Source organism: Triturus cristatus, chromosome 3_2, assembly GCF_964204655.1.
Source record: "Triturus cristatus chromosome 3_2, aTriCri1.1, whole genome shotgun sequence".
Taxonomy (NCBI): Eukaryota; Metazoa; Chordata; class Amphibia; order Caudata; family Salamandridae; genus Triturus; species Triturus cristatus.
The window spans coordinates 259,108,410-259,132,109 of record NC_140584.1 but is presented as its reverse complement, the minus strand read 5'-3'; the positions used below and the strand labels follow the sequence as shown (position 1 = coordinate 259,132,109).

General features: G+C 45.0%; 1 protein-coding gene across 1 annotated transcript in view; it reads right to left on the bottom strand.

Moving 5' to 3' along the window:
- SMPDL3B (sphingomyelin phosphodiesterase acid like 3B) overlaps positions 1-23,700 on the bottom strand; it is a 141,243-nt gene that overhangs the window by 94,322 nt on the left and 23,221 nt on the right. Inside the window, exon 2 of the mRNA XM_085647571.1 lies at positions 6,963-7,176. Within this exon, the coding sequence (XP_085503697.1) occupies positions 6,963-7,176 (214 nt within the window). The remainder of the gene's footprint in view (positions 1-6,962; positions 7,177-23,700) is intronic.

Sequence of the window (23,700 nt, the reverse complement as noted above, 5' to 3'; positions counted from 1 at the left end):
GGGATCCGATGGGAGGTCATGGCGACCTCGTAGGCCCTGAACCATTGCTAATTGTCATCGTTTTTATAATATTCCTTGACCACATCCTTGGGGATGTGGACCTTCTGTTCCGCCGGGGAGGCCGTCTCTCGGTTTCCCGGGGGCCTTCCTTCCTCGCTTCTGGCCTGGAGCTCGATTTCTTTCAAGCTGCGCTCGTGCTCTAGTTGGAGCTTCCTTCCTTCGTGCTCCCGTTGGAGCTTCTTTTCTTCTAGTTCGCCTTGTACACGCATTTGCTCCACTGCTAGCTTTTTTTCCGCTAACTTCAATTCGCCCTCGATTTTGAGTTTGGCCAACTCGAGTTCATGATTGCGGCTTCTCTCTCTGTCCGCGAGCTCCTCCGGGGATAGGCCCCCGTCTGGTACGATGCCTCGCACCTGATTGCTACTGCTTTCACTTTGGGGGGGTTCGGTTTCGTCGGGGCGCTCCCCCGTGCCTTCCGGGCGGGAGGCCCCGGTCTCCACCCAAGTTTTCAGTGCTTTCTGCAAATCTTCTTTAGTGTTGAGACCAGTGGTAGCGATTTTAAGTTCTTTGCAAAATTGCTTTAGCTCCTTGTGTGTGTATTCTTCTAGCTGCTCCACCTGGAACACCCTGTTGGCGCTGGTTTCTGCGGGGCTCACGGCGCTTCCTTCTGCCATCTTTGTCGGTAGTGCTTCCGTTGTTCACGGTACGATCTCTAGGTGATGGGCCCGAATCCCGTCGCTTGCCACCAATGTTAGACGGCGACCTCAGAGGAGCCTGGAAGGGGTCCTGACTACCCTGAGACCCACCCTCAAAGTATCGTAGCCGGGCACTGGCGGGAGACTCCCCAGGGGGAGGAATCTCGTATCTAGGATCGTACTTCTGGCACTACACGACACAGAGTGACCACACCGGGTATTCTGAGAAAACAATCTTTATCAAGTAGGTTATCACTGCAAATATGTACAAGGTGAGCACGGGCTCAAGAGTCTCGGAAGGGGTAGGGGGTAGCGGGACAGTCTCTGGTAAAGGTTCAAGCAGGAACGTATCCGGCGCACAGCTCACAATCCTCGAGCTGGGGGATACGATGTTGTAGTCGGGGTCCGGCGGGACCGTGAGAGTCGGTTGGAGCCGCGAGTCACTCAGCAGGGCTCAGGTACAAGTTCGGAGGTCTTACGATCTTCAGGGAGCCGCGAGTCACTCAGCAGGGCTCAGGTACAAGTTCGGAGGTCTTACGATCTTCAGGGAGCCGCGAGTCACTCAGCAGGGCTCAGGTGGGTCCAAGTTCCAGGAGCCGCGACCGCGTCGGCAGGCTCTCGTTGTTCCAGCGTCGAATCTGCCGGACAGACCCAGAGCACCCCTTGTTATAGGTCGACCCCTCTTTGATGTCCGGAGTCTGTGCAGGCAGGGGTCTTGTCACCTGGGGGTCGCTTGTCGGGATTTCCTGCTATAGTCTTTTGATCCTTTCAGGGCCGGGTCGGGAGGAGTCCCAGACACCCAGCAGGCGTGGAGCCAGCCCTCAGGGAGGCCGGAGGGCCGATCGAAACCCATCGTCCCGGGGGAGTTCAGAGGTGCGATAGAAACTGCTCCTCCCTCTCTCATCCCCTGGAAGCGTGATGTCCTCCAGCCGGAGTGGCGCCTCTAGGCCCGGGTCGCGCTGGGGCCGGGCGGCCATCTTGGTGCATGAAGTGGGCACGCGGGCCCGGGGTGGCCGAAAGGAGAGAGGCCAGGGACGGGGATGTCCGGGTCGGTGCGTGTGTCCTGATGGGGAGGTTCGGCTGGGCCGGGTGCCTGGGCTGTAGGTACCAGGTTTCGGTGGTGCGGGGGCACGGAGGGCCATTCTACGAGGCCGGGTCCAACACGCTGGTATTTGGATCGTTTCTTGCATTTTGTTGAAAGAATGGCAATGTCTGACTAATAGTCATTCTTCACACAGGCTAGATAACGGCCATTTTGGATTGGTAAAGGGCTAATGATCAATTTTCCATCTCAAACAAAGACTAAATCAATGGCTGATGCTGCCTTTCAACAAGACCCTGGAGAACCTCCTAAAGAGAATGTTAGGTTATTCTTTGATTACCAGGTGAGGGGTGCTGCAGAAAGGAGTGGGTTTCAGTCTTGTTAAGCTCTTTCTCAGTCACTCATACGTGGTGCCTTCACTTTCGCCAATGAAGATGGGGAAGGAAAGCTGAAGTCCGCTAATAGAAATTTTGAAGATTATGAGTTGGCCTTTAGAAAGGCAGATGTACCAAGCTGATGCACAATAAAAACCACAAATATCAGGACAGCCAAGAGCTGTTCTTAAAAGGAACAGTGAGATCATTCTTAGTTAACATTGGAGCCACCAAGTAAAACCACACAGTATTCCATGTTCATTAGCTGAAGAAATATCTAAAGGGGGGGGGGGGGAATGGGGTCAATCTTTGTGCCACTAACCAGGTTAAACAGGAGAGTGAGTCCACTCCTGACCTTCTACATGGATCTGAAAAAAATGGCACATTACATACTTCATCTGCTCTGACTCCTTTAAAGCAGATCAAATGTAAATTAGTGTTGGGCCACTTAGTTGTTCTAATCTTAGAGATCATGTGGTAGAGACCAGCCTGTACCCATAAAATTGACACAGTGGACAGCCTGTGTGTAAAGGCACATGGTGAGGAGGCGGTCTTCAACGGTAGATGACTGCATCGATGATGAAGATGATAAGATGCCATTTTAGAGGTACCTGAGTTCTCCAGTATAACTGGGCCAGTTCTTTGGTGTTGAATACCAACTGCGCTTTTGAGTGGACCACTGCAGCTTGACAACGTGACAAAGGCAGATGCCTATAATACTCATAGATCTGACAGGTTAAGTGCAGTCAAGTTCCACATTATCTGCAAAACTAATTACTGGCAACTGGCAGAGTGCAGTGCCCATGGATTCGAGTAACAGTCAGCATTCTCAACCCATAGAGTATTTGTCAATTTAAAGCAACACCCATTGATTTAAATGCCACAGTGGCACTACAGAGGCTTGTGAGTCTGGTGTTAGCCTAATTGGAGAAGTTCTGTGTCATACACATAGAGCAGACAGCTTCCTGGTGACAACTGGAGCAAGCAGCTACACCACCACTGAAAAGGATGAGAAGTGCTGTGGAAGCAAAATTGACTTTTGAAGCAATCAGATACTACAAAGGGGTTACCATTTTGTATCTTGGCCACTAGGCAGAAGGTGGAAAGATTTAACCTCTCAACACCAAGGTCCAGGCTCTGCTGGAATTTGGTACTCCCACTACGCAGACAAGAGTGAATGCATTTTTATTCCTCATGGAAAACCACAGGAGCATTGTGGCTTACCAATGGGACTATTGTAGCCACCCACACGTCTTAGGCCTCATCATAACAGTCCAAGATGGTCCTCTCGACAGCTAGATGTGCGAATGTATTCAGGGCCATAAGTAGGCATGATGAAGTGCATCTGTATTGAAAGCACCTGACTATGGTCAAGCCTTGAAGGTACAGACAGATGTTTTGATCAAGGGAAGTTCAACTGTGCTGTCTACACTCAATGTGTTGGAGAGCGAGCATTCCCTCCCCGATATCAGTTGGAGACTCTAACCAAGGCAGCAGACCTGGGCTGCACTTAGAAAGGAGAAATATCTGACTGCCTAGACCATAAAGTGTGTACTTACTGGAAGCCCCTTCTATGTCCCAAAGCAACAGTAAACCCAGCAACTGATTAATGGCAATAAATGGTAAATATTCTAAAACGTTTATGGTTTTTACCATATCCTTGAAAGCTTTGAGCTTCTCCTTACTGCATGAATTCTGGTACGAACCAAGTGAATGCTTACTGACTCTTTAGCTTATTCCAAATCAGATATGCTGTCTCATGGTAAAACATTTGCCCAGCATATCTGATCTTTAAGGGACAATGGAAATCTGCCCCCAATGGCTTTTTCTAGCCCAAACTGTGATTTCTGCACTCATAGCCTTGACAATCTTTAAGTCCACTAGAGGATCTCTACATTCAGCTGACATTCAACAGGAGAGCATTAGGTTCTGCTGGCAGGAGGAGCAACCAAAGAGCACCCTGACCAATAGCCCATGGAGGCTTCTGCCCCTTCAATCCAGGCTTTCTGAAGACTGGCTATTAAAGGTAGCTAATTCTAGGGAGACTACCATCCATGGGCAGTACATCTTGAAATTACAGGCCACCCTAGAGCCTTGAGAACATAGGGAATCAGCAAGCCAGATCAGAATGAAAACAAATTGTGTCTCAGGAGTGTTAAAGGCCTGTGTTATACATTCCACAAATGCAGTTTTTGTAAGCCTGTACTTACCTAACCAGCTCATATGCTCCCCGACATTTTGGGATCACATAGAGTCCCATTTTCAGACAATGAGGGTCGTCGGATATTTTTTCCTTTATGATAGGTCGTATCATGGTCCCTGATTCGGTAACCAGTGAAGCCATCACTCTAGCCCCTATACTTTAAGCGATCTCACTGTTCAGAGCTAAGGATGGACTTTAGCTCCGTATTCCAGTTCTCCACTTTTTTTTGGTTTAAGTTTGTTTTATTACATTTTAATGTCAAAACAAGTACATTGCGTATCACATCTATTACTCTGCTGATACAGTACGGATGAACCCCAGGTAACCCCCCACCCCAGCTAGCCATATCAGTATATCGATAAAGTCCCGAATGTCCATGGGTGCAATCGGGGTCAAGGTTCCCCCGCCCAAACCCCTATCCCCCCCAGCCATCAACCATAACAGCAACCCCCCCCCCCCTTCCCTGGGAGCCCCACCCAACCGGTGTGCCATGTCCTGCCACTTGAGGCCGTCACCTGAGAGCACCGCTCTCTATCGATTGGCAGGAGTGACTCCGGAGGCTGAGGTATCGGTAAGGCGCAAAAGACGGAGATATTTGGGACAAGTGATTTCATTAAACTCCGTTGACAGGAGGGATAGGATAGGTTGCCAGACCGTGTGAAAGGATGCCGTGGACTGTGCAGTTCTCCACTTTTGAATGGGGACTAGAGGATGAATCAGTTGCACGATAACCCACCATCTGAAAATCTCAAGTAGCTGTGCTACAGATGCAGATGCAAGTAATTTAGCTGTGGCACTTCTGAGGTACCTTCTTTGGGCATGCCTATCTCAAGAACAATGACTCTTGGATTTTGAGCTAGATTGACCTGCCAAACAAGTAATTGTTTCCATTTCGGCAGAACGTCAGTTTAAGCTTGGGAAGTGAAGTTCTTGGACTCAGGTATTTAAGAAATTCTGGAAGATTTTTAGCATTCTGGGATAGAAACTCTGGGATGCCTGTCTCAGTTTATTTTGTGTAATTACATATGTAATCCTGTACCTTGGTTCCAAACTTTCTACCACCGCCTGTAATACACTGTGACTGGTCTGTATTGCAACCCTCAATGAGTAATATGCAATTTGGTTTTCCAGAGTGCAATGGTACCTCAGGCCCTGAGAGGGCAGTGGTAAACGTCAATATCCACTGCAGATTTTGTTCAGTGACCTAAGGATCGAGTGACCTCGCATGGGGTGCATGCACCCTGGCCTGTCAGAGTGACAGTGGACATTGAGTGATGAAGACATGGCCCATGAAGCAATGGTTACAGCGTGGCCAGGAGTTGGATGTTGAACATCCCATGAAGCACAAAAAGGCCCATATACACAGTAGAGACCAACCATTACAGAATAATGGCATTGGCATGTTAAAGGAAGCCCTGAATTGAATTATGGTGATCCTGTAACATGGAGTCAAGTAACCCTAGTTTCAGGATTAAACAAGGAGGAATTCAACAGGTTTGAACAACAGTGTGCAAGGGCCAGCATATGTCAGGTGAGGGCATGCTGCACATAACCTATTTCAATAATTTGACTGTGTGACACTATTAAATGGCTGAATGAATCATCATCTACAGCAAACCAACATAAAAGCTGAGCTTAGATAGATGTCAGTAGAAAGCAAACTAATAGAGGCTACATACCGGATTGTGAGTAAATACCAAGAAACTGCAGCATTGTTATCCATAACCCCTTGACTACAAAAGCCAACAGGTATTAACTAGGAGGTTATGGACACGGTGACATGTTTGAATCTGTATCCAGAGCTCCACAGCATCAGGACTGAGCTAAGATACACACAATTCAAAGTAGGCAAGCTAACAGCTGTTGCTGGATTAGTTTGGGTACTAGCACAGTAGCAGAACGATCTCTTTATCTACAGCTCCATAGCATCAAACCCACTCATTATTAATATATATGTTGGAGACTTTGGGCCTTATTTACAAACTTTTGATGCACGACAGTGAAGCAGACCTTCCTGCTGCGTTGCCATGCTAAAAAGAAAAAGGCAGGAATGCACCGTATCTACAAGATACAGCACATTCCTGTCCTTCTCCCCTGCGCCGGCGCACAAACAGCAGCCGGGCGCCAGTGCAGAAACCCTTGCGTCATGTTGCAAGGGTGCCTGTGTTGCGGGATGATTGTTTTTGTGTAGGAAGGGGCACATTCCAGCACAAAAACAATCATTGATGGCATTTTCCTCTTTCTAGGCGTGAAAGAGGAAAAAGTAAAAGAAATAAAAGTGTTTCTTCTCGTTGCGCCACAGATTCTGACGCATTCTCAGGTTTACAATTCCTCGTAAATCTGGGAATGCTTCACATTCCATGGGTGTTGTGTGGGAACACCCACAGCAGCACCCATGGAACGCCCCTTTCACGCAGTTTTCTGCGTGAAAGGGGCACATATTTACAAGGCCATGAAAAGCCACATAAAGGGGCTTTGTGTGGCCTTCTAAATATGCTGCGGCACATTGCGCCACTGGAGCGTAAAAAAAGGTGATGCTCTAGCGGCGCAAAAGGGCTGCTAGGGCCTCGTAAATTGTCCTTATTAGCTCATGCTCTCATGGTTGTAAATATATTCCAACCACAATTTTTCTGTCACACAAATCTTACCCTGTCCAAATGATGAAGTCCGGGTTGGGCAGGATTTCCTTCATTGCGTACACAGAAGAATTGATGAGGATCCAGGGGGAGTCACACAAGTAGTTGCCCCACTTCCCAGCGTCTTGTACTGGCCGTCCACCGGAAGAAGGACACACCTTCAGAGGGTCCGGCGATACACTGTAACCAGGATCCAGGTGAAGGTCGGTGATGTGCCAAAATTGACCTGCCAAGGAGACAAGAATACATCTCGGTTAGATCCCAGCTTTTTGTGGCCATACTTCTTCCACCCTAGCTGCAAATTACTAAGAGGGAGATCTGAGTTGCCAACTGTTTCCCTAGGCCTGGTTCTACACAGACTTGGGCTGCCTTTTTCTAAGTCTTGTCTACACCCCCCGTATTGTTTTGCATCTGTGTCCCCATTTGTCTTTTTTCTATTTTTTTATTTTATTATACTTGAGATACAGCTTATATATATTTTATATAGTCTGCTTCGAAAAAAATAGTTTATTATAATACAATTTTCCAAGAAACAGAGATCTCACTTCACAATGCTGTCCACATTACATTCACAACTTCAAAAAATACTAATAATAAACCCACAACATATCTCCTATAAAGTGCAAGTGCAAGCTAAAGTGCCTAATTCCTCTAGACTCTATTATGCACATCACAACATTTCATGCATAGCATATAAAGGAAGGAAATACAGTAAAAGACCCACAGCATTTCTTATACAGTGCAAATACAAACTAAAGTGCCTACTCCATCCAACCATTCCTTGCACTAATGCGATTAAATAGCCCAATATATGAAATTATAAAGTGTCAAGTGCATACATTGCTAGCTGGAGCATACTCTGCAATTTTTCCACGCCCTAAGGTGTTAAATCTGAATACGATGGTGTTATCCTACCCAACCAACTCCTCGGCAGACTACCAAAGAGACAGTGCTGGTTAAAGTGCCTACTTTTTGAACTTTTACTTTTAAAAGGTGAAAAAAATACTTCCATAAGTGCCAGTGCATTCTAATACTAAAATAGTCCCTTTCTAAGAAGTTCCTTCAACTGCATAAGTGCCCCATATTTTCCTACATTGTGACAGTTTGTTAGCCATCAATCCAAAACTCCCTCACACTAACTTTTTTCATCTTGTTTGACCATTCCACAAATGGTTTCCATACAGGAAAGGGACACCAAGGACTAACAAGTCAATAGAAGATGAGGGTTTAACCATTTGCCCTACTCTTATTTAGATCTGCCCAAAAATATGTGCTGAGTATTTGGTCACTGCTTCGCACGACCATAATACATGTTCACTATACCCTGATCCATCGCATCTGGGACACTTTATGTTAGCGATTCGAAGCATTTTATTAAGGCTATCCGGCCATTAAAAAACATAATTCTATGGAAGTTTGACCCCCCTCAATAACAAAACCTCAAGGCTAAAATGCCTATGCCAAACATCCCTGTCTATCCTAATGCCATTACGCCGCCTCCGTTTATTGCCCATGTTTTTAATAACTTGAGAATATCTTGGTGAAGATCTCTGTACCAAAAACTTAGGGAGTCATTAGCCTTATCTACCATATGTCAGTTATTAACTAGCCCGCCGATTGATTAATTTCAAATAAAGGCAAGTTATTGAGGAGAAAAACAATCTGCCTATATGAAAAGCTATAAAAGACCCCACTCTGAAGGTTACCTGGGCATATTTACTCATGGGATTTAATTCTGCTGCCATGTAAAAAAAATCCCCAATTTTGCAAATATTTACATTTTTCCAGCTATTGTTGATAGCAGGTGATAAACAGGCAGATAAATGCCTACAATTCTCCAGGAAGGTTTCAGTATTGATAACCAAAAGTTCGACTTACGAGCTACGTTCCCTTTAAGGCGCGCGCGAGCGCGTGCGCGCACCTTCGCCGACGTCACCGCGCACTCCCGGATGTGGAGCGCGAACAAACGATTTCAGGACGTTCGGCGGAGAGGCGCCGGCCGCGCCGCCGCTTTAAGAAGCGAGCGGCGTGAAAACCAGGCACTTGTTCCAGTGCTGCCGGCGAGGAGTCGTAGGAGTCGTGGAGAGTGCAGGTAAGGGGGCTTGGGGGCTTGTGGGGGCTTGTGGCGGCTTGGGGGGGTGCTCGGGGGTGTGTGGCGGCAGAGCGCGGGGCTGTGTATATATTGGTGAAATTGGATCATTCGTTGTCGAATCTGCATTGTTGCAACAGGAGACATGGAAACGGAGGAATGCTTCGAAGTTTTGGTCTCAGATGGTTTCGGAACAAGATGCTCCGACAATGTACCTTAACGCTGACCTTTAGTGCCCAGTTATTCTGGCGCATAGGACCACACTCGCCCTTACCAAGGTGCCCTCATCCTGACCGGCATCAGACCCTACCAGTCACTGCCGTAACTAGCACTCAGCTCTCCCAACACACCCCATCCTCTGCAACAGCACATTCGACCACTCCAGCGGTGACCCTACCACACGGCTCTACCTTACCTGACATCATCTCTGCTAAGTAAAGTCCAGCGCCTTCATCACACAGCTTTGAAACTGTCCCCCAATCCGGTCCTGCCTCGTCATTTGCTGTCCAAAGCCTGGCATCCATAACCAGCTCTTTCAAGTCACCTTAGTAGTTACCTCTTTATGAATGGGCTGGAAGTGCGGGTGCAGGTCATTTCAAGTTTTAGGAATACGGCAGGAGAAAGTTCGACTCGGATCTGGTTCTGCGAGTGTTTTAATGCATATGCAGTGGGTGTGCGCAGGTTTTATAATGAGTATTTACGCAGTGAGAATTAGCTATTGATACAGTTTGCCCTTTATTGAGTCTCCAACTATCTTCTGGACTATCAATCCGATACACATACAACCATATTCACCGAGTGTATATTGGCACAGAACTAAGCAGCTGCTGCTAGTGCGTGTAAGAAATAGCAGAAGTGGACTCGAATAATCGTGTTATCAGTATAAAATGAAACATACCAAAAAAAAGAATCTGATATTAGAAAATGGAATTTCTGCTATAAATGTTAGCATGTGCCAGGACCGGGAAATGTTATCCAAAAACAATAGAATGGTGCATGCACACCATCAGGCCAGCAAATCACTTGAAAGGGCAGTTCATTGCTTTAATCATCCTTTCTTTGTTTCTAGTCATACTATGAATTATGGATCATGTAGATTTGTTACCTGAGGCCCTCACTAATAGTTTGTTGGAATAGATTGGGGCATTTGCCACACAGCATAAATATCATTACCACTTATGGTAAATAGTACCTCCTATTCTTAATTTTCAACTGGAAAATGAGGCATAACATGGGCAATCGTTTTTTAACAGACTGTATTCCATGTTTGGCCTTTTTTCTTGGCCTTTTACCCCGAAAAATCTTGGTAGGTTTGGAATGTTTAGAGATTTTGGTTTCAGGCGGTTTCGGCACAGAGTGTTTCGAAGCTATACTCTTGGTAAGAATGGGTTTTAAGCCCAGTTCTTAGGCTCGTGTTTTTTTTAGTTCAGACAGTTTAGTAACTAATTCCGACTAGTGTGTTAAACTGAAATTTCAATAAACTCTTTATGAATGGGCTGGAAGTGCATGAATTCAGTCTGAATAAATTGCTGGTGTTTTTTTTTTCTTTGAATATAATTGTAATCTGAATGACATGCTTCCTTAAGTTGCAGGATGTTGAGCTTGGGCAGACAGGCAGCAATTGGCAAAGCAAATACGAGCATGCTGTGCATTTACATTTCATAGACCTTTTCATTTGGGGAGAAATGTAGACCTTTATATTGGAAGCAAGACTGCTATTTTTTTTCTTATGGAGTATATGCCTTGGATAATGTTTGAATAGATTATAGGAACTGTTAGCTAAAATAAAATGTTTACCTTTGTTTGCCTGTGTGAATGCCAACGTGGGTCCAATAACACAATTCGATGCTCAGTGTTAAATGGTGCGCACTGAAGTTTTTGAACCCTTTTTTGTTGGTACGCTCGTCTCGTTCACTCACACTGTAGGGTACATCCAATCAGCTTGCAATTCAATGTGATGCTTCCCCAGGTTCCAAACGTAACTGTTCTAGTACTGGGAAACAGGAAATGCTTCAATTATGCTACAAAATGATTTAATTTGCGGGGTGTGTGTGCGTGTTTGTGTGTGTGTGTATCTGTGTGTGTATGTGTGTGTATATATATATATATATATATATATATTTTTTTTTAAGGTGTGCTCTCCTGCACAGTATTTGTAAATGAGAAAGTTCCTCGTCAGTATTTACTTAGGAGCTTTATATAGTATCACAAATTGTCTTAGAGCTCCTTCAAGGCACAGAGTTCGATGGCACTGTGACTCAAGGTGGATGTACATTGCTGGATCTGGTAGACTAACAGAGATCTAGCAGGGGTATTGCTGGTCCTGGAATATATCTGGCCATTTAAAGCATTTAGTGGGATGTATAATGAATGCATTTACTCTGTCTTTGCGGTAAGGCGGTGTCGGTGCCTTCACATGACATGATCAGCTTACTCTGTCAATTTCTGCAATAGTGAAGGACTCATTAAAATTCAGGGCACGGATTGTTTCCCATCACTTTCAAAGATCATGTCAGGTCCATAATATATGTGGTATCTAAAATAGACATTTGTCTTGTGGCGGCTTTGGGGGGGGTGCTCGGGGGTGTGTGGCTGCAGAGCGCGGGACTGATTGTGGCCAAACAGCTGACCACACATTTCGGACCTTTGCCAACGCTTGTGTTATTTTTTGTCCCAAAAATCATATTTCAACTGGTTACACTGATTTTCCATTAGGAATATTTTTGGGAGATACAAGCGTACATCAACATTTTACTAAATGATGCTGCAAAGATATGGCACCTAATGTCTTTTTTCCTACTTGCATTTTTTGTAAACATTTTATTTTGAAAGCAAAGAACCATCACTCTTGGTTTCAAGCTTCTGGAAATATTTGCATATAAACAGAGAGCTTTCTGGGAGCATTATACATAGCCTCATATTACTAAACTTTGAAATCGTGTGTACACATTTATACTGGAGCCGCCTTCAGTAGTGAAGGCCGAGTTTACGGCATTTACTTTTAATGCTCACCCTAATAATGGATGCTTTTCATTAATGAACCATAAATACAAGTTTGAACAGCATTAACACATGGACCCACATATTACCTTAACTGTAGACAATGGCCTTTCCTAATCCATAATGTGGTACTGTAAACTGGCAGCCAACGGGTTTGTGCTGTAGGGGGTTGCTGACTATCTTGTCTTCAGTTGCAGGTTTCCAGTCTGTAAGGTATTTGGATAGGAGTGGTCAGGTGCGAGTACCCACAAAGACAAGGTAATTCTGTGTACGTTCCTCGTTGGGTTGGGGGTTGCTGGGTAAATAGAATCACAATCTGCACCCCTTTTCTTTTGCAGGTTTGGGAGACCGTACTACGAATACAATTGCACGGGCAGACGGGAGTACAGGCAGAACAAAGAGGTAATTGTTTGCTAGAGTTAAAGGAGTGCATTTTCTGTTGCAGGTTTTGCTGCCAGACTGTGGTGCATCTTGATCATTGTAGTATAATATACTTACCCATGTTTTCTTCTGTTGCAGGCTTCGCAGGCAGACCCCCATACATTGACACAGGCGTACGTGAGTTCAAGCAGGAGAGGTAATTGTTTGGTAGAGTTAAACTGTGGTGCATCTTGATCATTGTAGTATAATATACTTACCCATGTTTTCTTCTGTTGCAGGCTTCGCAGGCAGACCCCCATACATTGACACAGGCGTACGTGAGTTCAAGCAGGAGAGGTAATTGTTTGGTAGAGTTAAACTGTGGTGCATCTTGATCATTGTAGTATAATATACTTACCCATGTTTTCGTCTGTTGCAGGCTTCGCAGGCAGACCCCCATACATTGACACAGGCGTACGTGAGTTCAAGCAGGAGAGGTAATTGTTTGGTAGAGTTAAACTGTGGTGCATCTTGATCATTGTAGTATAAAGGATTGCATGCATGAGCTAGGCATCAACGTAAGCCATGTTCCCTTATCTTGCAGGCTTTGTGGCACAGCAGGTTAAAACCGGCGGGCACGGAAATGTTCAAGCGCAAAGCTGTCACTTTGGGAGAGTGCAGTGCGTCACCACAAACGAAGAAATGTTGCCTTGTATTCAAGGAAGAGTGGATGAAGGAAATTGTGGAGGCTGAGACGCAGAAATCGCGAAGCAAGGTACTCGTGCAACTCGGGGAACTTTTCCAATACAGTCCAGACGTGGGCTTGATTTGCAAAGCATGTGCCGAAGCCAAGATTGTTGGGGACTTTTCCACAGGGAAGAAATGGAGTGATGGCTGGAAACTGGATTACATGAAACGCCATCTACTTAGCAAAGTACACGAGTCTGCCATGGTGATCGTGAGAAACAGAAGTGCTGCTGCCAGGTTTGGTTTTGGAGTGCGGGCAATGCTGACAGAAACTGCCACTGACAAAGCAAATAGAATGGAAGTAGGTGAACGCCAAAGATCTGTGCCTGAAGAGATAAAGATTCTCATCAACAACGTGCTGCTGGCAGTCAAGATGAATACTTCAATGTTATCTGTACAAGACATCCATGACCACCTAGCTTTGTATGTCAAGATACCAGACAGCTGGAGGAGCAAGAACTATGCCTTTGAGTTCCTTGAGGCCATCAATAGCGTGATACACTGTGAAGCTATGGCAGAACTTCGTAACGCTTTGTATCACACATTGATAATTGATGAGAGCACTGATATTTCTGTTTCAAAAATGCTCATCCTGTACTTCAAGTTCCGACCAGTAACATCAACAGAGCACAAAACACAGTTTGGGGGCATAGTGAAGCTGACTAGTTGCAATGCTGAGGCTATCACTACTGCTGTGAAAGATTTCTACACTGCCAATGAACTGGACCTTGTGAAAATGGTCATGTTCACATCTGATGGTGCGTCCGTGATGTTGGGTAAGAATAATGGTGTTGCTACTCGCCTTAAACAATCCATACCTCATCTAGTTGAGCAGCATTGTGTCGCCCATCGAGAAGATTTGGGAGTTGATGATGCCTGGAAAAGGGTTCCAATGGTTAAAGAGATGGAGACATTATTGAGGACTGTCTACACTGTGTTCTCCAGATCTCCTGCAAGGAAGTCCAAGCTGGATGAAATTGCATCGGTCACTGAATGTGAAGTGGTCTCTTTCCGACCACTGAATGAAGTCCGGTGGCTTTCAAGGCATTTTGCTGTTGGTGCACTAATTCGTAATTACGAGGCTGTTCTTAAGTACTTTGAGCATGAGAAAGTTGAGGAGAATGATCCAGTTGCTAAATATTGTTATAAAAAGCTATCAAACTCCAACTACCATATTTCACTTGCAGTACTTAATGACATTCTGGGTGAATTTGCATCTTTGTGCAAACTGTTCCAAAAAAGTTCTCTGACTACTGTTGAAGCTGTACAGTATGCAAGAGCAAAGATTGGCCAAGTTAAGCAACAGTATTTGGGGGACACTGTCTTTTGGAGCAGTAATGTAAGAGATCTGATGGTGTTGTACAAGGAAAGGCAAGAGTTTGACAGTGGGACTATTTTGTATTTTGTTTCCCTTCTTTGTGAGCACATGCAAAAAAGGTTCCCTGAAGATGAGCTAAAAGAATGGGCAAGTTTTGAAATCCAGGCAATGGCCGCACAATCACATTTTGATTTTGGGACTGAGAGTATACAAAGACTTGTAGAAAAGTATAAAAATGTCTTGGTCCTGGGTGATTGCGAAACACCAGAAGATGTTGTTCGACAGTACAGAGACTATAAATATGTGGTGGCAGAACATGTAAAGGGTGGGTTATTTACCACCTTTCAAGACATGGTGAATTTTACTGTACGCAATGCTGCTCAGTATAGTGTGGTCTCTCAGCTTGTTGATGTCTGCGCAACGTTTCAAGCATCTAGTGCAGATTGTGAACGAGGATTCAGCCTCATGAATACTATAAAGAGTAAATTGAGGAATAGACTAGAGCAGAAGCATTTGGATATGCTGATGAGGACAAAGGCCTACCTCCTGAACGGGAAAGTTGACCTAGATCGAGTTTATCACCACTGGAAAAATGCCAAAGATCGCCGTGAGAAGCAACCCTGTCACCCCTCTAGTGATGCCACTTGACATGTCTCCCTTATTGTTTATATGTGATATTGTATAGGCTTCCAACATTTCCCCACCCAATTAACAGTGCTCAAGTTAAGAATATTTATTAAAATCTTATGATGGTACCACCGTTTAAGTCTTGTGCTTTTCTATACTTGAAGTGTACTTGCCTGTGTAACCAATTCATGTCATCATGGCTCGTTTATCTCATTTGGAAACTGCCCTCAAGACACTTATTGTGGCACTGTATGTGTGAAAATGCACCATCTTTTCACTTATTGAAGTAAACGTTCTGAGTGACATTTGGCGCCGCGCACACGCGCGGTCTGGTTCCTGGCGCACATAGACATGGTTGCAGCGCACAGAGACCCTCCACTGCCGCACACAGAGGAAAGAAATTAGAGGGAACATTGCTTACGAGTAAATTACGCTTTACCACTGTTCACCCCTAAACCTCAAAATTACCCTTTGCTCCCTTTACCACTACTCAACCCCTAAAATGACCCCTACTCTCCTTTACCACTACACACTCCTAATCCTTAAAATTGTCCTAACCTCCATTTACCACTGTCCACCCATATACCCTAAATCAACCTTACCTCCCTTTACAGCTGTCCACCCCTTTATCCTGAAATTACCCATACATCACTTTACCACTACTTATCCCTAAACCTTGAAATTACCCTTACCTCCCTTGAATACGACCCACCCCCAAACCCCCAAAATAATCCTTACCTCTCGTTACCACTACCCAAACCTAAACACACATAATAATTATGTCATTAAAAAAATACATACCTGCGTGGTAAAGGCATGCATGGGAAATGTACAAATACTTATCTGCATCATACTTACATTCATGGTAAAAGCTGTGTGGTAAAGGTATTGAGTGGTAAAGTCTGCTTTGTAAAAGGTGTTTCTCATCAGGGGACCCAGACAAAGACAACCTATTTTGACTCTAGCCTCTGTCCTTTTCAGCACAACTATAAATATATTCTTCAAAGTCAAAAGGTGAACTCTAAACTGGCCTAAAGTGCCTGCCTCTATCCAGAAATAGTGGCAGCTAGAGTTAAGCCAACTAACCACTAAGATTTAATATTTGCCCCAAAGTGGTGGAGGGAACCTACCTCTAAAATAAAGTACCAGTGGTATATAATCAGCTACCAAAGGTGCAGTGAGAATCTTGATTTTCAGACAGCATACATCTCAGAACATCCCTGGCTCTTATTCAATGGCGAAAGGCACTACTCAGATGGGGAGAGGCAGAAAGCTCTGCACTGCATTGGGTGGAAGCCCGTCGTATACGCCGGCACCCTAAAGCTGCAGCCTGGGATACCATGCTCATGCAGTGTAAGGAACTGGCTGAAGAGGATCCCCCTCAATCATCATCTCAAAATCCCAAATTCTGGTCCCCGGCCACCCTTCTTCCATCACAGTATGCCAGAGTTCACATCCACTCTGCAAATCCCCCCAAATTCTCCTCCACAAATCCCTCAAATTCTGTTTCACAGCGTTATACCATCTTGCTCCCTCTGGTTTCTTTTTTCCAAGTTCTCCAACCACTCCCCCATTATTCATTGGGTCGCCCTCATCTTTCTAGGAGACAGTTTTATACGACAGCACGTAGCTGAAGAATTCTACAATTTTTCATTATGAGCCAGTGCATTTCACTCCTCACCCATACAGCGGTGCGCAAACTGAAAATGACATCCTGTTGTTACTTGCTTTTTATCACTCCTTGCCTATTCATTGGGACCTCTCATCCTTCAAGGAGACAGTTGTATACAACAACTTTTAGTGTACCCCTTTTACTCTGCAAAGTCTAGCACTCTGCTGATAAGCAATGTACAAAATCATGTAGCGTACTTATCAGGGAACTCGTGACATAAGCCTCTGGAAAAGGGAAATATACTGGGTCGATACAAATGAGAAAGGGGGAGAAGGGCAGTACGTGGCGACTGCTCTATGGACTTTTGAACCAAGAGTCTGACCACCTTGACTTATACATGCCAGAGACTACGCCTACCCAGGGTAATATCTGGCATTTGATGGAGTAAATGTGTGAGGAAGTCGATCAACATTCTCCTAGGACAGCCCTGCTTTGTGCTCTACTATGAAGTCTAGACCTTGCAAAGAAATTGACCACAAAAACAGCTTTGGTTGAATTCTGCTCACTGCTCTAAGGTTTATGTTCCATATTGAAAATGAGAGTTGCTCCAAACTAATAATTTCTTCAATGTGCAGATAATGGCGTGAGCCTATTTCTCAAATGTTTCCTAGGTTTGCGCTTTAGGCAGGATACCACTACTGAAAGCCACCACATGCTCTTTGTTCATGTCACTCCATTAGGACAAAATGGCACCACTTTCCTTGTCAGAGGCATCTGTAAGTCCTACATATGGCATAGCAAGTCACGTGTCTGAATTATAGGAGTATTGATTAGAGCCTTTCTGAGCTTGCCAAAGGCATTTTGACTTTCCATAGTTCAGTTGACCTTTCTGGACTGATTCTCTGAACTCTACGCCGTCTTCGGTCCTACATTTCTCTTCAATCTTGCAAACCTACACAGTGAGTCCTGGAAAGGCCCTCTATGGGGTTTGGTTCTTGGGAACCTCTCGTTCCAACACAGCCGGGCCTTTAGTTTCGCTAGGCTAGAATGGTCCTCTGCTTACCTGGTGCCCAAGGTAGACTATTAAGGTTGCTCTCTTTGTAAGCGTTGCTCTTTGCAGAGCATACACAAACCTCCTTCGGCAAGTTAGGTGGTTCTTCCACACACTGCTGAAAAATGTGATGTCCTGTAAATATGCTACGCAGAGGCCATGTAGGTGAGTAAGGATGCTATTCACCTGTGGCTGAAAGGTGGTAGGAGGTGTTCCTCAGACCATACTGCATGGTCCATTCAGGGTAAAGTCTTACAGCAGTGCCAAACACCATTTTACCTTTAGTGACGGGGTAAAACTGATCAGCCAGTATCTGCTTAAAAGACTTGAAGCACTGAGCTTATCCACAATCTCATATAATGTGCCTTGGAAAATGGATATGGTTTAACGAGGGTGATCTCATAATTTTAGAGAACATGGGATAGTATGCTATATTTTAGATGACAAGGGTTCGCAACTATTGTAATCTCCGGAATTGTTAGAAATAGACTGTCTAGTTGGCAGTCGGTACGCACCCTGTCCAAGTAGGGACCCTCACTCTAGTGGGGGTTCGTAAGTTACACAGCTAAGATAACCCCTGCTTGCCCCCTTGGTAGCTTGACACAGAGCAGTCAGGCTTATCCCACAGGCGATGTGTAAAGTATTTGTACACACGTACACAGTAACTCACTTCACTGAGAACACTACAAAAGGACTCCACACCAGTTTAGAAAAGTAGCAAATATTTATCTGAGTAAAACAAGACCAAAACGACAACCATCCTACATCCTACATAAGTCAAGATATCACTTTTAAAAGGTTAAATAGGCTGTAATCCATAGAAATAAATGGATGCGGGTGTTTTAGCACAAAGTACCTGAGATGCGTCAAAAACAAAGACGATACTGGTGGCAGGGGAGGTGAAACACCGGAAAACACAGTCATGCGTCATTTCCTTACTACACAGAGGAGTTGATATGTCGATTCCTTACTGGCAGAGGAGGTGATGCGTCGGTTCCTTACAGCCGACAGCATGTCCCAATGAATTTGCACTAAAAACAGAACTCCACCGATTTTTCAGAAAGATCCGTCTCAGGTACTTTTTCAAACAATCTCCCACACCTGGACAAATGTCTCAGACAGGACTGAGGATTGCGTCTACTTTTTTTCCACCGTCCAACCGCATGACGAACAAGATCCTAGCATACAAGAGCGTTGTCCTGAGAGACATTTCCAAATTAATGAAAGAACATAAACATACCAAGTACAATATCAATAAGCTGGAGAAGGACGCTCTGAATTCCCTGAAAAATAATAAAAACATAGTAATTAAGCCAGCGGACAAAGGGGGTGTCATTGTGGTTCAAGATCTGGACAACTACAACACTGAGATTCTCAACCAACACCAGGATGGAGTAAGCTACATGAGGATTATTTCAGACCCTTCTAAGGACCTGGCCCAAGAGATATTGGCGATTACCACTCGTGGTCTTGATCAAGGCTTCCTAATGAAGCATGAGTTTTTGTACCTGAATCAGAAACAACCCCGATTACCCACACTCTATACCAGTGAAGGCCCGTGTAGGGCGTTTTACCGGGGTGGTGACGTGGCGCAGAGGAGGGGCAGGGTGGGGGGTTGCAAAATGCGGCATACGGCCGAGTTCAGGTAAGTTACGAAAATAATTAATAAACGAATTTCGTTGCGCACGCTGCATCGCCAAATGCGATGCAGCGCGCGCAACGAAATTCGTTTTATTAATTTTTTTCGGAACTTACCTGAAATCGTCCGTTTTCCGCATTTTGCAACCCCCCACCCTGCCCCTCCTCTGCGCCACGTCACCGCCCCGGTAAAACGCCCTACACGGGCCGTCACTGCTCTATACACTACCGAAGATACACAAAGACCCACAAAACCCACCGGGCGCCCTATCGTCTCGGGATGCGGTTCGATGCTTGAACCACTGAGCAAATACATTGATCATTTTCTTAAACCCATAGCTGAAACAACAAGGGCGTACCTCAGGGACACCATGCAAACAATCAACCTTGTTGACAAACGCCCTCATGACCCCAATAGTCAACTTCTTGTGACCTGCGATGTTGTGTCTCTCTACACAAGCATACCACAGCTGCCCTTGAAGTCATATGTGAAGTACTGGATCAATGAACAGCTCCCATGACCGTGCCAACAGATTTCATCATTGATCTCCTCATGATTGCCATGATGAAAAACTTTTTCTTTTTGATGGCCATTTCTACTTTGAAACAAAAGGAGTAGCAATGGGGGCTGCCTTCGCCCCAGATCTTGCCATTATCTTCATGGACCACTATGAAAGATCTTTTATATTTGGGGAGGAAAATCCCTACCATGAGAAGGTATCCTTATGGAGGCGGTATATCGATGATATACTTCTGATATGGACTGGAGATCAAACTGAACTGGATGCATTCCATTCCAGGCTCATTGAGAGAAGCCCTGATATTCAATTCACCATTCATTCTGACCCGAATGAAATTGACTTCTTGGACATTACCATCAAATCCGAGGATAACCACCTTTACACTACCTTGTACCGCAAACCCAGAGAGAGAAATGCCTTGCTTAGATACAATAGCCATCATCCCGGAGGACTCAGAGATAACCTCCCTTTTGGGCACTTTCTTCGTATCCGCAGAAACTGTTCAAAGAAGACTGACTATTTGGCCCAGTCAGACGATTTAATGAACCGACTCATGGAGCGTGGCTACCCCAAAAGACTCACCAAGAGGGCACAGAAAAGGGCTTGGTATAGTCCTCGGGAAGATCTGCTCACATCCAAAGAGAGGGATGGTGGACCCATGGAAAGGATGATATGTGTAACAACATTTTCAACTCAAAGCCATGCCATTAAGAAGACCATTAATAAACATTGGGGCCTAATATCAGACGACATTGGGCATCGTCCGGGCCAACTCTAGTAACCACTACAGAGCTGGGTTGCTGCCGGGTAGCCATGCGCTTTATAAAAACCATTTTCATTTCTTTTCATTCATTCAAGAAAATCCCCCTATGCATTCATTCAAAAAAAGCCAAAAGCATCAGAGAACACGTGGTACGTTCCTTTTTAGAGACTCCTGAAACGCCCACTATTAGATCTATGTGGAATCTACCACCGATAATGGGACATTTTAGATGCGGGCAGTGTAAGGCCTGCCCCACAACCATCCAAACGAAAGAATTTACCTATAAAGATCAGGTGATCCCTTTGAATTTCTTCTCCAACTGTAACACAAATAACGAAATGTATGCCATATTATGTCCTTGTGACCACATCTACGTAGGACAAACACAACAAACGATCAAAGCCCGGATTCTTCAGCACTGCAGCCGTATAAGATGTGGTGTGCAGGGGGCGCCGCTGGTGGACGAACTGCGATGGGTAGTATTAGAGAAAGCCTCCCTGGGTCCTAGGGGAGGGAACATTGGCACAATCCTGAATTTGAGGGAATGTAAATGGATGTCCCTCCTGGACTCTATTAGGAATGGCCTTAAAGAATCTGAAATTAGCCATGCCCAATTTGCCTGATTGTCTGTAGAATAATGAATACCTGTTTTTCAGAAAGTTCACTGTTTATCCAGTCAATCTAATCACCTACCCTATTGTGCGGGATCTCTATCTAATGTGTGAGTGCTGTGTCAACTTCTTTTGTCCGATGTACTCAATGGACATATACAGGTTATATTATTCTTCATAATGTGCCCTATCATAACAATTGTGTAACCCCCTAAATAAAAAGTTGGGAAGCGCATTGTAATCCCCTGTATTGGCTTCTCTTTCATGTACAAACTACATGTGCAATGATACTTGGACATATTACCGACAGAATAATAGATGCAAGCCATGTACATTCTATGACTGCATGAACGTATGAACCTGCAACTGCCACTATGGTATTCCCTGAGACACTATCTTCAATATGCACATACTGGGCTTGAAGTAGTAAACATTTTTTGCAATTGAAAACATGTCAACACATCTACCTAATATGTCTCACATTTCCGCTGTGATTTCGTTTAATGCTTCCATTCACACATGCCCTCCTTTTGAAGATACTTCCTCTTGTTCGCATTATTAACTCAACCGTTCCTTTTTAAACCGAACATGTTCCATTTCACACATTTTTCCTTATTATCCTCTGAGTCACCAGACCTGAGTCTGTCTTCAGTGCGCTCTCCTCCCTAGTCCCTACCCTGTCATAGCCTGAGAGCATGCAGCGTCTGCGCGCTTTGCCTTGTCATGCGCGATGGAGGTCTCTATTTCACCCAGCCGACACCAGCCCTCCGTGTATTCCGCTCACACAGTTTTCCCAAAAGAGCAGGGGTGAGTTTCGAGCCAGCGTGTGGCTTTTAGATGCTTTTGCTTTTACTTCACTTTGGGGTGTGCTTATTGCCAATCACGTACGCAGCCAGACTTCTATTTCCCAGTACTCCATTTGGTTTTTAGGCATGCAGGAAACTTGAAGGTTCCTTCCAGTACTGCTATAACGCAGGTATTTTGATTATCTGCAAAAACAACAGTTGATGGACAGAATGCAGAACAATGTCATACATTCACCCCAGTACAGAGATCTGGGCCTAAATCCATCGTTGTTTTGCTCACCATGCCGTTCCAGTTTGAACCCAACCATATGCAAATCAGTCTTGACCCTGTGCCCAATGGGAACAGTCCAGCCCGAACTGCCAAGCCAGGTCCTCCCTGGACTGGAAACATAACTTCAGCTTCTCACCAGAGGCGACTTATGGTAATTAACTGCTCCTTCCGTCCTATAGATGCATTTTTGATCTGTATGACATAAAAAAATGTAAAGTCACTTTCATGCTCTTCCCTAGATCCCCTCACCCACCCCCACACCACAGTCCTGATGAAGACCCCGGCGTAAGGATTGTAATAGCCTACTGATCTTTTGGGGTCGAAACGTCAACATTTTTTAATCAAGCCAGCTTGAACAACAGAGATTTAGTACTGTGTTAATATTTGAGACCATGGCTATGAAAATATTTTGGGTGTAAACTGTGACTAATAGGTTCGATGAATGAGCCACGTGCTTTCTAAGTGATATATTGTTTTGATGTACTCTACACATTTGCAGTCATTACCCTACCCTCATCCGAATCACAATCACCCCACCCCACCCTATCTTCCCCTCTTATCCCCACCTAGGGAAATCATTGTATATAATAATATGTGAACAATGCCAATAACAGATCAATGCTCAGTGTGAATTAAACACCATGAGCAACATATACTTCCTATCTCAGTCCTGAATTTGTATTTATGTTGTGATTTTGATATTGTATTATTGTTTTTTGGGACCACTGTTCCTATGTAAGGTTCCTTACTGATAGGCAGGGGAGGTGATGTGTCGATTCCTTGCTGACAGGGGAGGTGATCCGTCGATTCCTTGATGACAGGGTAGGTAATGTGTTGATTCCTTGCTTGTACGAGAAGTGATGCGATAGGGGTCAGGACAAGCAGCCTTACTGCCTACTTGGTTCCTTACTGCGGAGCAGTGTCAATGAAAAATCAGCACCATGGGATGATGCGTCGAAAATCCATATGTGCTGCGTCGATGTGGTAGTTGTGAAGCAGGCATTGCGTCATTTATACAGCCGCAAACCGGGGATGCGTTGGAGTCGGAACGGGTGCCACGGACAGCGGTGGCACGGGGCTCAGGACTCATGCTCTACGCTTTTTCTGACGCACTGCGATGGCAAGCTGGGGCCTGCAGTGAAGCCGTGTGTGATGCGCCGACAAGGAACCACGCTTCGGGACAGGCAGCAGTGATGCGTCAATCTTGGGCCACGATACATTGATAAAACTGGCGCTGGGAGCCGATGCATGGATTTTCTTCTTAGATAACCAGATTCTATTTCCAAGGGCCCAGAAACTGAGTTTGGCACCACTTGGCAAGTCAGGACTCTCGGCA